The sequence below is a fragment of the Cupressus sempervirens genome, chromosome 6 (genome assembly GCF_028749045.1).
Source record: "Cupressus sempervirens isolate cs-2001-9-10 chromosome 6, ASM2874904v1, whole genome shotgun sequence".
Taxonomy (NCBI): Eukaryota; Viridiplantae; Streptophyta; class Pinopsida; order Cupressales; family Cupressaceae; genus Cupressus; species Cupressus sempervirens.
The window spans coordinates 613,910,916-613,925,816 of record NC_143123.1 but is presented as its reverse complement, the minus strand read 5'-3'; the positions used below and the strand labels follow the sequence as shown (position 1 = coordinate 613,925,816).

Sequence of the window (14,901 nt, the reverse complement as noted above, 5' to 3'; positions counted from 1 at the left end):
ACTTTTACCATTGAGATACTGTGATAGTTCAAGCTCATCCCACCATTCGGTACACGGTGAACGGACCGCACAGGAAGAAAAGAATGCATCGTACCATAAAATTACTTGAAGGGTACCAACGGCAAGGAAATAAGCTAGATGCGCGACGACCGCAGGCACAGTGGGCGACGGAGGTGACACAGAACAGGCATAAGCCATGGCATGACAAACTCAACAGGTTTTAGCCGGGGCAGTTGGTACTTAAGTACGACGATCGGAATGAAAGCAAATAGGAAAGGTTTAAGGTAAGATGGGTTGGACCATATTAGATCTGGGAGGTCGGCGACAATTGAGTGGTAAAGCTGGGGACGTTGGACGGGCAAGAGGTACCTCACGCAGTCAACGGACCCTACCATGCCAGGAAGATGCCGTCGCCGTCACCGTCACAGAATGATCAGATGAGTCCCTTGTCGTCGTCGTTGCAGAATGGCGACGCGTGGAGGCAAAATTGAGGTGGTGTTTTTTTTAATTTTAATTTTGTCAAAAAAAAAAAAAAAACAGTCCGTGGGAGGTGCTCCGTGGGCATCTGTTTGCGGGAGGTGCTCCGCAGGCATTTGGCCTTGGGTACCTGTCCGCGGGAGGTGCCCCGCGGGCACCTGTCTGCGGGAGGTGCTCCACGGGCATCTAGCCGCGGGCACCTATCCGCGAGAGGTGCTCTGCGGGCAGCTGTCCTCGGGCACCTGTCTGCGGGAGGTTTCCGCGGGGTTATCTTATTTCTTCCGTGGGTGGTTTTATTTTCTCTTTCCGCAGCGTTGGTGTCTTCCCGTGGGCAATTGTCCTTCCGCGACTTGCCTTTGTCTGTTGGACATTGTCTTCCGTAGCTTCTTCTCTTCCTTCGGAGGCCAGTAGGAAATGGCGGAGTCGCTTCAGAAGCTCGGGCTAAAGATCCGAGAAAAGGAGGTTTCGTCCGCCATTAAATAGGTAGATGCAAATGGCGACAACAATGTGGATTGTGAGGAGTTTGTGATATTTTATGAGGATATTAGTAAGGTTGGAGGAGGGGTTGCTAATTTGGAGGAAGATCTAGAATTGGCAGGCGCTTTTGCTGTTTTCGATGGAAATGACGACGGTTTGATAACTGCTAAAGAGTTGCAGTCTGTTATGTGTTTGCTAGGGTTGAAGGAAGGACGAACGACTGGAGATTGTCGAAATATGATCCGCCAGGTTGATAAGGATGACGATGGAATGGTGAACTGCACAGAGTTTAAAGAGATGATGAAGAGTGCTTTTGCCAAGAAGACATGATTCATGGAGTTTTCTTGTTGTGGAGAAGTGTAAAATTTGAGCTTGCACCACCTGTAAAATATGGTCATGTAAAATTTGAGCTTGCACTGCCTGTAAAATATGGTTAGGGAGAAGGGAAAGGTCATGGGTTTGAATCTTGCAGGGGGCTGTGATATTACTTACTCATTTGGTTTTCAAAATGGTTCTGGGTTCGAATCTCGAGTTGTATAGATGCCCTGTAACATGAATTGAATTTAGTTTGATGGCTTAAAAAAAAACGACGACAGATTGAAGCAGTTTGGAATGAGTATCGAATGATGCCACAGGGAAGAGGAAGTATTAGTGGTTGCCAGAAAGAGTGTAGAATCGGTAGAAAAGGACAGAAATAGTGTGTTCCATGCATTTTTGTATGAGGTTCGGAGTGCGAATTTGGTCTTGGCGGCCCCTGGACCCCCAGTGGTTGCAGATATCAGTCGTGAAGTGTGACCAGTTGAGAAGACTTGAAGTTGCTGCAAGCATGGAGGGTCTGTGTACCAGAGGCACTGGGAGCAGGTGTTGGCTGGGAGGCTGTCTTGGTGGATGCGTAGAGAGCTCGGGAGGAGCTAATCATCCAGTTGGAGGCAGTGCAGCGACACTTGGCTCAGGGTACCGAGGAATTGAAAATAGAGAAAGTAGCACAGGTGGCTATCAAGGTCAGCTTCATTGAGGAGACAGTATTGTGTTAGCAAAGGCTACAGATGTAATGGGATGAATGTGGAAGTGATGTGACAGAAGCAGATTTTTCTTGTTGTAGTCACTCTGTTAATGTATTTTGTTTGTTAATTTGTCTCAGATATTTTGTTAGTCGTCAGGAGACGACTTTTCTTTTTGGGGGGGATGGTGTCAGCCGATTGGATTGTCGTCGGTGTTTTTGTAGCCGATGGGGTCCTTGGGGTCCTTGTCGTCGGTGTTTCTGTATTTTGTAGCCGATGGGTAAATAGTTTGTAGCGGACATAATGTTTGTGGCTGATGGACTCCTTCGAGAAGGTTCGGCGGATAGTATTTATATCTCGTTTGGGATCATTGTAAATCATCTTCTATTATTATTCCTCTTATGAAGCATAATGTATGCGAATATAATTCTGCTATTCTGTTCCATTGTCTGTATGCGTTGATTTCTTTACCAGTACGGTAAACATGGGGTTTATAAAACAAGAATAACACATTAGTTTCCTTATCTTAAAGCAGTTGGGACGCTTAAGAAGATTGTGAATAGGATTTGTAAAGTAAGTGTACGAATACCAAAGAAGGGCTTACATTACTGAGTAAGAGGTTTGGAAAATGGGCGGTCAACTATAAAGGGCCCATGACATTGGATAAGGTGTAGATTGGGCATTGCAAATGATCACACATGATTTTACCACGTCAAGGTCATAAGGATTGGTCACCAACTGAGAATGTTATTGCATGTGAGGGAGTTTGAAATTTTGAGGGAGCTTGCCATTTCATTAGAGGCAACCTTGAAAGAGAGGGAGCAAATAGAGGAAACATATATTCGGAAGAGTAAAACATATACGACCTCCATAAAACTAAGGCAAACCTTACTACATATCAAAGTGGAAGGTGAGAAATATTCGACAAGGAAACTGCAAGGATCATTCATGGAAGCAAAACTTCATTACATTCCTCAAGATATGAACTGCATAAAAAGAAATGATCTCTCATGAGAACTAAGTATCACTAAATAGATACTATCACCCAACAATGTTGATGGAATGAGTGGGAATTTTACATTGTGGGGGGAATAATAACCAATGTTTCATTCTTATTGGTTGACAAATGTTTATACAGAGACATCATCTTATTTCATACATATGGACCTAATTAGAGCAACTTGTATCAAGAACATTGATGTGCAGATTAAGTATTTATTATCCCTGAGTATTATATTTACTTGCTTATTGTATTTTTTCTCTTATTTGTAATTCTACACATACTATAAGAGTTATTTTTCCTTGATCTTTTCTTTTGTATCTAAAGTTAATCTTGCAGGAAAAGAAGACTAACTCATTAGGCAACTTATGACAGTAGCTTAAAAGAAGTTGTGATCAGGCTGAGTAAAGTGAGGCTCTTGAAACAAATATCTTTGATGATTGAGATTATGAGCATCCTTCTACATTAAGAGGGAGTATGAAACTTCTTTGAAGGCAACACAGGAGCTTAGAAGATTAATACTTAGAGGGAGTCAAGAAATACATGCGTGTAACTATATGATTTTGATGGGCCTACGCTTGAGTGCATCATAAGGAAATATTGACTTATCACTAGAAAATCGGAAGATTGATATCAGTTTCAGAGTGAGTCTGACAATAATCCTTTGGGGAAGAGAGCCTCTAAAGGAGTAACTACTAGACCTGACTTCCCAGGATCATTGTTCAGAGGGAGAATTTTGAGGTGAAATCCTTTGTGAATGATATATTCTCTAAAGTTTGAAGTGAAATTCCTTGTAATGCATTCTTCTCTTTGAGAGAGAATTTAGGCGAAAGCCTTTGTACCACCCTCTGACTTGGTTCATGGTGGTTACTATTTGATATGTAATGAAAGGTGACGATTTTTCATTGACATTTATAAACAGAAGGTAACCATTGTAAGGTGACGATTTTATAAATGGTAGACCTATTATCATGACAAACTTCATTAAGTTGTTGCCCTAGAGTGCTGGAAGTCATGATAATGAACATACATAAACAGAAGGTAACCATTGTATGGTGACAATCTTATAAATGGTAGACCTGTTATCGTGACAAAAGTCATGATAACAAACGTATCATACAAAAGGTAGCCATTGTAAGGTGGTGATCTTATAAATGGTAGACCTGTTATCATGACAAACTTCATTAAGGTGTTGCCCTAGAATGCTAGAAGTCATGATAACAAACGTGTCATGATCAGACTTCATTAAGTTGTTGTCCCGAAGTGCTGGAGATCATGATAGAGACCATGACATTGTGATTTCTTGTTATTTGATATACTATTTTAAATTGTTGTCCCGGAGTGCTAGAAATCAAATAACTCATATCCTTCTAGGATATAACATATTCTCTTGATAGGCATCAAGGATTTGATGCCAATGTACATTCCAAAAGAATATACGTATGATGAATATTATATGATTGATATTTCTTGTTGAATCATACTTTGGATTATATTGAAAGATAACATCTAAGTTAATGGATTTATGTTGATATCCTTAAATATGCCATTTCAAAAATATTATATTGAGATATCTCTCCATATTCTTGAGAGCATAATGTGTTCTATAAATCCTCCCTAGCTAAGAGGGAGTGTTAAAGTTGTAGCTTCAATCGGATTAATTCGATCTGAGATACACTGTTGTTATTTGTAAATCATCATTTCCTATATATACATATTCATGTAATAATAATATATATTATATATTATAGTATATATTATATTATATATAATACACACACACACACACACACACTTATATATATATACACACACACACACATACACATATATATACATATATATATTATACAAATTATTATTATTAAATATATTAATTAAATGATGATTAAATCTTAGAGACATGTCTCCTCTCATAGTTATATGAGATCCAAATCTGCATTTGAAAAATATCAATCACATTGGCAATGTTAGTGTATTTGCAGAAAACGATCCATGTTACTCAACAACCGGTAACTTGGACAAAAACCCTTTGAAACATATCAAATTGGATCAAGGGTGAAATTTCTGACCGGTAACTTGGACAAAAACCCTTTGAAACATATCAAATTGGATCAAGGGTGAAATTCCTTGTCATATATTATTGGGTCCAACTTTAATAATATTATTAATCTTAGTTTGAAAAAGGGGACGTGATAGAGCTAAGCAACTATTGCACCAAAATATAATGTCCCCTACAGGAACCTTATTCAGTTGATCCTAATGTTATCTAATTAGGGTTTGGTTGATGCTTGGAAATGTGTATTGTCAAATTAGTTTCTGAATTTTGAGCCAACAACTATGTCATAAGATTAAATAATGTATATATAAAGTTACAATTTCAAGATATTCAGTAGATGCCTTTGGAGTTTCATGAAGCCATCATCACCATTATGGAGCACCCACGGAAGATATTGCAAGGGGCCTTTGAGAGGGTTTGGAAGTACAACCATCATACTGCCTCCTACTTAACTTTTCGGGTTCAAGGGCATGGAAGCACATTTGCATTTGACCTCCTGCTTAACCCAAATGGATCTTTGGTTCTTCAGCCACTTTCCCTCCTTGTATGTATTATATCTTTTCCTGCAATGAAATGACTGGCTGGTTGGAGTTATGAATGATAAATATGGAAATTCAGGCTGCTAGAACAAGGTTTATATCTGAATCTAAAGATGCATTTTTTCATTTATTTCCTTCTGTTTTTATTTTATTTCTGATTCCTTTGATGCTGATGTTCTATACCGCTGCATGTGTTTAAGGGTGCTGATTGTATTCAATTGGTTCAATCTGTATTGCTTATGAGATTTTATGTTTTTCTTATGTTTTCTCCCCCTCACACTATCCTTCAATCACACAATCCTTCCCTATCTCTAACTGGAAAGAGATGCTTTTTCATAATGATGCATTCTTCCCAAGAGAAGCACCTTTCCATTAAGGATCGCAGCCCTTAATTATTACCTTTTTAATCTTCTCATATATTGTAATCATCGCATACAATATGATTGAGATAGCTGCATGCAAAATTGGTTCTATATGTATTTCTGCTGCCCCCTTTCCATATTTGCTGCTTTTCTATTTAAATTTACACTTCCTTTTCTTAATATATTCACTTCCTTTTATCTTCTTAATCACCATCTCATTGGATTGAATTATCATATTCGTCTTCCATTTGAAAATTAATTGTTCTTTATACATTATTGGTGAAAGGGTCACCACCTTTCATAATAATTGAGTCACCACTTTCTATGGTTGCCTTTGACAATTATAAAATATTCCCCAAATTGATCTCCCTCGTCTGACCTCCTCAAGTGAAACCTTCTCCCTTTTATATCTTCCAATATGAGGGAGAGTGACACCCCTTACCACATTTGCCCCTTTGCAAGGGTCACAATCTTTCACAATACCACCCTCCGGAAGAGTCATAACCTTTCATAATTACTACTCTTTGAAACAGCTTCCCTTTGAAAGAGTCACAACCTTCCATAACTACCTCTTTTTGGAAGAATTATAATTCTTCATCATTTCTGCGTATTCAATGAACCAATTTTTTATTTTCTTATCCCTCTTTTCTCTTCAATTGAAGCTTCACATCTTCCATTCTTTCTTCTTTTCTCTATCCTTATCCTCCTTTCCAATGAAGTTATCTTCTTGCTTTTATGTCTGATATTTAACTTATATTTTTAATATTCATCATAATAAATATATTGAGTTTTAGTATTAGATAAAATATGTGAAAATACTTATATATTAAATAAAAATAGATTATAATTATAAATTTAATTCAATATCTTTTAAATATCTAATTACTAGAATAGAAAACAGTTCAAGTTGACATTACACACACACACACACACACACACACACACACACACACACTTTAAAGCGACTAAATTAAAATTATATTTAAAAACAGAAAGTAAAAATAAAAGTAAAAATAAAAATCTGAATAGATGTTTGGGACATTTTGATTTGGATATTTATATTGATAGATAATGGTTTCGACATTTTATAAAGCTGTTGTACTGATTTATACTGCTGCTATTATCATTTATGTTGTTATACTATTATTCTAACTCGTGAATCCGTGATTTATTTGTATATTGTCTTGTTATCAATTATTGGCATATTTCTCTCTTTTCCTCTCTTTATCTATCATATCTTAATATATTTTGAAAAATTCATATATATATTCTAAAAAAATGTATACTGCCATCTCCTGCCATCCCCTATGTTTGGCCCTTTTTGAAACCTCTTGGAAATGCATCCCCTGCTGTCTCCTTGTCCCCGTCCTCAAAATACTGTGGAACATTAGCATTTTATTGTGCCAATATAATGTCCCCTTTAATGCCTTAGTTCTTACCCTTGAATCACATATTCAATAGACAGGGAAATACTTTCGAATGTTATGATTTGAAGTGTAAAATTCAAGAATTCATAGATTGTGGTAGGATTCAAATAGCATGTAACATGAATGACACCTTTGTCATTATTATTCTAAATAACATCTAGGTTCCTTCATGTTGCTCCTCACTATCTGACATTTCTGGCCTACCCTTTGGAGACTCATTGTCATTCATGTTGGTGCAAATCTAGTTAGAGATGTAACTTACCCAAAGAAAGTGAAACAAGATAGAACATTGTTGAGATCATGCAATCATGTTAGGAAAAAATGGAGTACATAATATCAATTATTACAACCAGGGTTAGAGACCATATATTCAAAGTCATTGTAATCTTACAACATATACAATTTGTTATTTGGGTTTAACCATTATGGGCCAGATTAGAGAACACAATAAGGTGCTGGGATTGACTCTGTACCCTAGGCCCGAGAGTGGATATACTGCCCTTGTTTCATGTGGCCTTCTACCATCCATCGTTCATGAGTTGGTGTGCCTAGTGGGGACACTTGTATCTGTTCTCCCTACTTGTGCCACCCTATTCAGTGTCTATGATTGACATCCCATTGAATCCATTCCAATAATCAACCATTGTTGAGGTTGTTGGGGAAGTCACGATAGGATGTTTGGAGCATCCTTCCCTCCTAAGCCCAATGGCAGGGCACTTCTTGCACCAGTTGGCCTTATGGGACTATCCGTCATCACCATGAGGTGGAATGCTTAGAAGAGGACCTCATAGCAGTTTCTTCCTTCTTGTATTCCTTTCCTAACCTTAAGGTTTGTTGCAGAAAATTGACAAGTCATTCTACATAATTGCCAATATCAATTTGTTAATGATTATTCATCAAATACATTATTGCATATATATTATAACTTGCATATTAAACAATACATAATAGACACATTTATGCATACCACAATTGCACAGTAATTCTAAAACCTGCAATAAACAAAATTTGCAGATCTGATTGCTTATATGTATGTATGCTAGGGGTCGATCTGCTCTTATAGATGCTGCTGATTGATTTGATTCATCCACTTTTTATTGCCCTTTTATATCCTCCTCTTATGTTTGTTTTTATATCTTATAAAAGGCCCAAGAGATTTGTCTCTTTATAGGGGAATGGCGTCAGTTAAAAGAGGTGATGGGTCGGCCTTAATTATAATATATCTTGCTTTAATTTCTTCACAAAGGGCAAAAAGACAAGGAGGATCAGTCTGAAGTATACTAATTTGATCCATATTACAAATTTGGTTGGCCAGCATTTAAATCATTTTGGGGTCAGCCATCATATATGTGATTAACATATAAAGTTATTCCCTTGAAAAGTTAATTACTAAATGACTACTGTCCTTATATCATTTGCATTAACCATTAGTTGATTAATCACTGTGATTATGTGAACCTTTGATTGCTTTATTGCTGTGACTAGGAGAGCCTTAGTTACTAATCGCTGCCTCTGGTATTCTTGCCTAAATGCTGTGATCACTTGTTCTTTTCAGATAATTGTGAAGTCTTAGACAATTTTTTTGAATTTATTTGATGATTACTGTGTTATTGCTGGGGTCATGACAGTCAATTAAATAAATATGTTGTTAGAAGGCATCCTTGATGACAACTCATTTTTATGTACATTATTTTAATATTTTGGCAATTGATAATCATCATTTTGTTTTTATTTGTAGTCACAGTTAATTGATCATTGATGTTACATTCTCTTATATCATTCTTATGTTTTGTAGCTATACTGCACTTTCCTAACTAGCTGTAAAGAACAGACTATCACTCACCTCTGGAATAATCTAACCCAAGGTACTAGGAAAAATGAAAAAATAATAAGTGTGCCATGCTAACTGTGTACATTGTTCTTACATTTGTCAAAATTGGCGGTTAATAACACTCTTCTCAGTTAGCAGCGTATCAATTTTTTCATGCTTAATGTTTGTTATCAAAAATTTCTTGTCATATTTGTTTTTACTATATTTTTCAGACCAGACTACAAGCTCAGGCAGGTGGACCAGCCCTTCCTCACCACAGTATGCAATTTGTGAGGTCAGAGATGGTAAGGATTTCTGTAACAATTTTAATTACAATCTGATGTATTTTATATGGTATAATTTGGTTTCATTTTGATGGAATCTCTGATTTGCAATTGTTGATGTCATTTTTCAGTACAAAGGACCATTTGATGCCTTTTGTAAGATAAGTCAACAGGTATTTTTATCATTGACTTTGCTTGTTATTTGAGCCAATTATTAGAAGCTCTCCTATAAATTGAATTTTATATTGTTTTATGTTTTGTTCAGGAGGGATTCTTTCGGCTATGGAGAGGTACAAATGCTAGCCTGTTATTGGCAGTGCCAACTGTGAGTAACCAACTTGTTACCTTTATTACTGATGCCTGCATATTTGGATGATGAACACAGATCCTTTTAATTTCCATGAGCTACATAATGGTATCAAGAAGAGATCACATCCTGGTACATGAAGCCTTCTAGTCATGCCAAAAGCAAAAACTCGCCAAGGCCCGGAAAAAAACACGGCAAAAACTTGGCAACTTAAAAATTGCTTAAATCTGATTAGAAATGCATATTTTGCAAAATTCAATGAGGAGATGCATCAAATGAGTGAATAAATGAGTACATAAAAGAGTACAAAATGGGTACAAAATGGCATCCTCATGTAGTTTCTCGACTACATCTAGGATGTAGTTTCTGCTGGCATCGACAATGACTTCTCATCATGCTCAACCTCGTCACCCTCAACATCATCCAATGTGAAACCAAATTCACCCCCCTCCTCCATGGCCCACCTCTTCAAATCATAGAGCTTATCCTTTGTACACAATGGCTCTCTTGTGATGTCAAATCACTGTAAAGATCTATATCATCCAAATCAATTGGACCAGCTTGTGTTTTCTCTACCTTCTTTGTGCGCAACTAAAGATTATGATGCACAAAGATAAGGTCATTGAGGCAATTCTGAGTTAACACATTCCTCTTCTTTGTGTTGATGGCCTCAGTCAAGCTCCCATTGCATCCCAGGACTCAAAGAAAGCACAAAAAATGAATTAGAACTCACATTGTTTTTGCGTTTGTGGCCTTTTATTATGCCATGCTCAAGTTTTTCAGGAGACTCCACTAAGTATTTGTGAAAAACTTGTAAAAAAATCTGCGACTTTTTCACAAAAACTCAGCGACTAAAAGTGGTAAATACTCGCCCAGCATAATAGTCATGAGTTTTTCACTAGTCGGAAAGTATTTCATCTAGCGTCAGGCACTTTCCATAACTGCGACTTCCTTTTTATCTCCAATCCTCAGATTTCTGCATACTAAAATTATGTAGGGTACTGCTCTACCCTCCTTCTGCACGCTAATTATGTGTTTGACACCCTGCTTATTGTGTATCACAGTTTAGATCTCTGATTTTGGATTTCCAAAATCTATATTGTGATTTTAAATTTTATAAGTTTCTAATTTCTAATTCATCATTCATCTAGTGTAAAATGTTGTTTTGACTCTCTTCTTGTTCTATATATTGGCTCCAACTATAGCAGCCAAAAATGTTTTGGAAAAATTGGCCAACCAAATGATTAAGTTCTTCCCAACAGATCAGGTAAAAAATTGGATCTTAAAATATAGAGAAACACATGAAGAGAGAAAAACATGCTGTTATCTAAATTTTAAGGCATTTTGATAGTATAGAGTTATAGAGCACAAAAATGAAATACAGAAAATCAAATTTTTTATGAAATTTGCAAGGGCAGAAATGAAATACTTGAATGGTTTAAATTGAAGGCAAACATTTCCTATGCAGTGTTCATAGTTTACATTGTCTTTATGAAAGTAGAAACGAATTTGGTCTGTTGCATTTATCAAGGCTGCTATTTGAATTTTGAACCATAGTCACAAACTCAGACCTTGACAGTGTACTTGAGAGGCCAAAAATCACCGACCGAGCAGAAACTTGACAATTTATAAACACTTAATTTTTTGAAAAATATTTTTTTTAATAAATAATACAGCTACAAAATGTATCAAATGGGTTTGTTGGGGGTCTAGGGCTTGTGCCCTTTGTTGTGTCTAGGGAGAATGCAAATGAAGTCCTTCAAAATCATATAGACCTTTATGTTGCACATCATTTTCATAATTTTTTTAAGGGAAAAAACAATGCTTATAAGGCCAGGAAATGTTTTGGAGCATTTAACTCATGCTTTTCTCCACGTCGCTGGCATGTTGAGTCAAGTCATTGGTCTCACTGAGTTTTACCCAAATACTTGGCAAAAATTTTCTGCAAGTAAACCCCATGAGTACTTATGTGTTTAAGAAAACTTGCAAGTACTCAGCACCTTGCTGAGTTTGCTATGTATTATTTGTGCAAATTGAATTTTAGCATTTTTGTACAAATCAGAGATCCCAGAATCACCATGATTCAGGCGATTTAGGTGATTTGGCGAGTTGTATTAAGGGTGGAAATGTTTGCTGACTTAGATTGGTAACTCACTGAGTTCTGGGAAGAAATTGCCAGAAATTGCTGAATTCACCATAAATCGCCAGAAATCAGGCCCAGAAATTGCCGATTCAAATATGAACTCTGCAATAAATGCAAGTTTTCTCTTCTTAACATGGAAATCATTCTCTACAGAATTCTTATCAATGAAAGCATAGTAGTATAATGGCAAGTATGAAGCTGCCTAAAGTAAACTTCAAACATGCAAGGCTGAATTGAAATCTGTTAATGGGAAATGTCTTCAAGTGCTAATATACATTGTTCAAGTTAGAAAATATGCTTCTCAACAGGCTAAGGCACCTCATCCAAATCATCACAATCAGAGCTTGAATGCAAATATTCCTATAATTGGATGGATCAAGTAACATATATATGAAGAGATTTTATGATATTTTACTTAGATCACAAATTCCTGTCTCTATGCCTTGTTTGTAATTATTTGAAAAGCTGCTTTCATGTTGATTCTCTAGGACTTGGCACTCAGAATGTCATCAAAGTGCAGGAATGCAAGATGGAGGACCTTCAAAATCCTTTTAAAAATCTTTTAACAAGGGAGTAGATTATTGACAAAGTTATGTTTTTCACGTATACATAGTTTATTTTTGAGGGTTTCAATGTGTACTTGAATCATCTTTGCATGAAATAAGTTTTAAATCATTAAAATCTCTAAATTTCAAGGGTTTTTTCATTTTGCCAAGTTGTAGCCGAGTTGGCCTTGCTGAGTTCAAGCTGATTCTGAGTTTGGGAACTATGATACAAATACATGAACTACTGAATTTAATGTTTGAAAGCTTTTTTGGGGGAAGATCTCAAAAATTTGAGAATGCAGTGTGAAACAAACTAATTTCAGCTTATTCTAAATTATGTCCAATAAAATGTTTTGCTAGTTATTGGAGAACCGTATTCCATTACTGAAATTGACAAGGTAGAATTTGGAAGGTATCAAACACTCAAGGGCAACATTTAAACCAAGTAATCATGCTACCCAAATGTATTCAGCTGTCAGTGAAATTAATTTTGAACAATATCTAATTGTATCTAGCATTTAATGGAATTTCTTCAGTATACTCAAAATCTAAAGGAGCCTTAGTATGAACTTTCATTCTCGATGAGCTAGCTTAAGAAGGAAAATGACAAGGTGTCTGTGTTCAATCACATAAGTGAAACAAAGTTTTAAAATGCATGCAAAATCCTTTCCCAATAATTTTTTTTCTTATTGAAGTCAAATTGGTGCAGGCAATATAAAATAGAATTGGATTTTTTTGCAGGGAAAATTTCCAAAACCTTGATTCAACTATATTCATGATTAATTGTAATTTTTTTTGCAGATGTTTGATTCTGTGGTTCTAATCTCTGGCTTTATCTACAAAGTGTAAATTGCACTCCAGGTTTCTTGCTGTGAATCTCTGATTGCCAATCTATGCTTTCAAATTATTAGTTGAATCTGTTGTAAAACTTCTGCTCTAATTTGCTGTGGTTAATATTCTGCTGCCGATTGCTGGTTGGATTTTGGATTTCAAGTCTCTTTCTTTCTCTTGAGAATTACACAGCTTGGCAGGAGCTCATTTCAATAACAGTTCTAGTCCAGGATCATCCTGATAAACTCGTTTCAGTATCAGATCTAGTCAGGAGCAAAAGCAGACTGTTAATTTTTTTTTGTCTAATATATATTTTTTCTTGGATTGAAGTATAGTTCATCAACTCCTCCAAGTAGCATCCGTAACTACAATTTGGTGCATTCACTCAATTGTTACATAATTGGCACTTACAACAGGAGCCCTTTTAATTTCAACTTTTGCAATAACTGATGAGCATGTTTCAACTAATTAGCCAAGAGTTTGTTCTAGAGTGATTGGAAATGACAAAGCACAATTGATCTTTCCTATAAAGTCCTGTTTTAATATTTTATAAAACCTTGAGCCTCACATTATTAAAAATATAAGTTTTTGAAAAGAGATTCTACAAAGGTTGATGAAGTTAAATTATTTCCATTGTATATATGAATGACAACATAGCAGGTTTCAATATGAACCAAAAAGAAATGATGAAAGGGTCAAAAATTTTAATTGTTATGTGCCGCTATAGTAATGGCCAATTCAGATTGGAAACTAGTTCGAAATCATGTAAGTTTAAACTACTTTTCTGAGTATGCTACCAAAGCATTATAATGTCTTAATTGTCCATTTTGCAGGCTTTCCCTTTTCATCAATCTTGGTGAGTTTGACAAGATTGTGCTTCTAAACATTTTTTAATCACTAGTTTGTTATTAAATCCTTCAGCCTGGCACATGGGACTCCATTAGAATAATTCTGTTGCAAAGGAATATGGCTAACAGTAGGCTCGTGTCATTCCACACAAGACTGTCAGCAGATGAATCTAGATCAGCAATGCCATCAAGCATAATGACTACACCAAGGTTTGGTTCAAAGACTGAATCCACTAAAGTTTTAAAATGAGGATGTTATTGTTTGGCTACTGAAGAATTTCCCGAGTGTATACCTTTGTTAAGCCCCATTTCCAAGCATGAAGTCCCATCATATGAAGATATTATAGCTCTGTCAATGCCATGTATCAAGACTGCCATGTTAGGATGATAAGGAGATATGTTACTGCTGTCATTTTTAGAATAATCTGATTTAGCCCCTTTCAAGTCACTACACTTAAAAGATCAGCAATCTTGAGGACAGAACTCTGATGGATTAGATGAAAGATCAGCAATCTTGAGGACAGAACTCTGATGGATTAGATGAAAGATCAGCAATCTTGAGGACAGAACTCTGATGGATTAGATGAAATTTAATGTGTGGATTCATCAAATCCCATATAAGGATGTGGAGTAACAGATTCACTGATTTCTTTGATGTCAATTGGGTTATTATCTAATGAATCAGATTTTGATATATTCAGTGTCTTTATAAGTTCTTCAACTTCCTCAATGTCACCCTTTCTTCCCTTATGTTCACGAGGAGGAGATACTGGAGAATCTTCAAGTGACTT

At 36.1% G+C, this 14,901-nt stretch overlaps 1 protein-coding gene and 1 pseudogene across 2 annotated transcripts in view; both read left to right on the top strand.

Annotated features, from left to right (window-relative positions):
• Window positions 1-14,901, top strand: part of LOC149553732 (mitochondrial carrier protein MTM1-like) — a 185,657-nt gene that overhangs the window by 61,141 nt on the left and 109,615 nt on the right. For both annotated transcript variants that reach the window (XM_089789096.1, XM_089789095.1), the window contains exons 2-4: window positions 9,386-9,457; window positions 9,568-9,609; window positions 9,702-9,761. In XM_089789096.1, coding sequence (XP_089645222.1) covers window positions 9,386-9,457; window positions 9,568-9,609; window positions 9,702-9,761 — 174 coding nt within the window. The remainder of the gene's footprint in view (window positions 1-9,385; window positions 9,458-9,567; window positions 9,610-9,701; window positions 9,762-14,901) is intronic.
• LOC149553737 (putative calcium-binding protein CML17) lies at window positions 892-1,284 on the top strand (annotated as a pseudogene).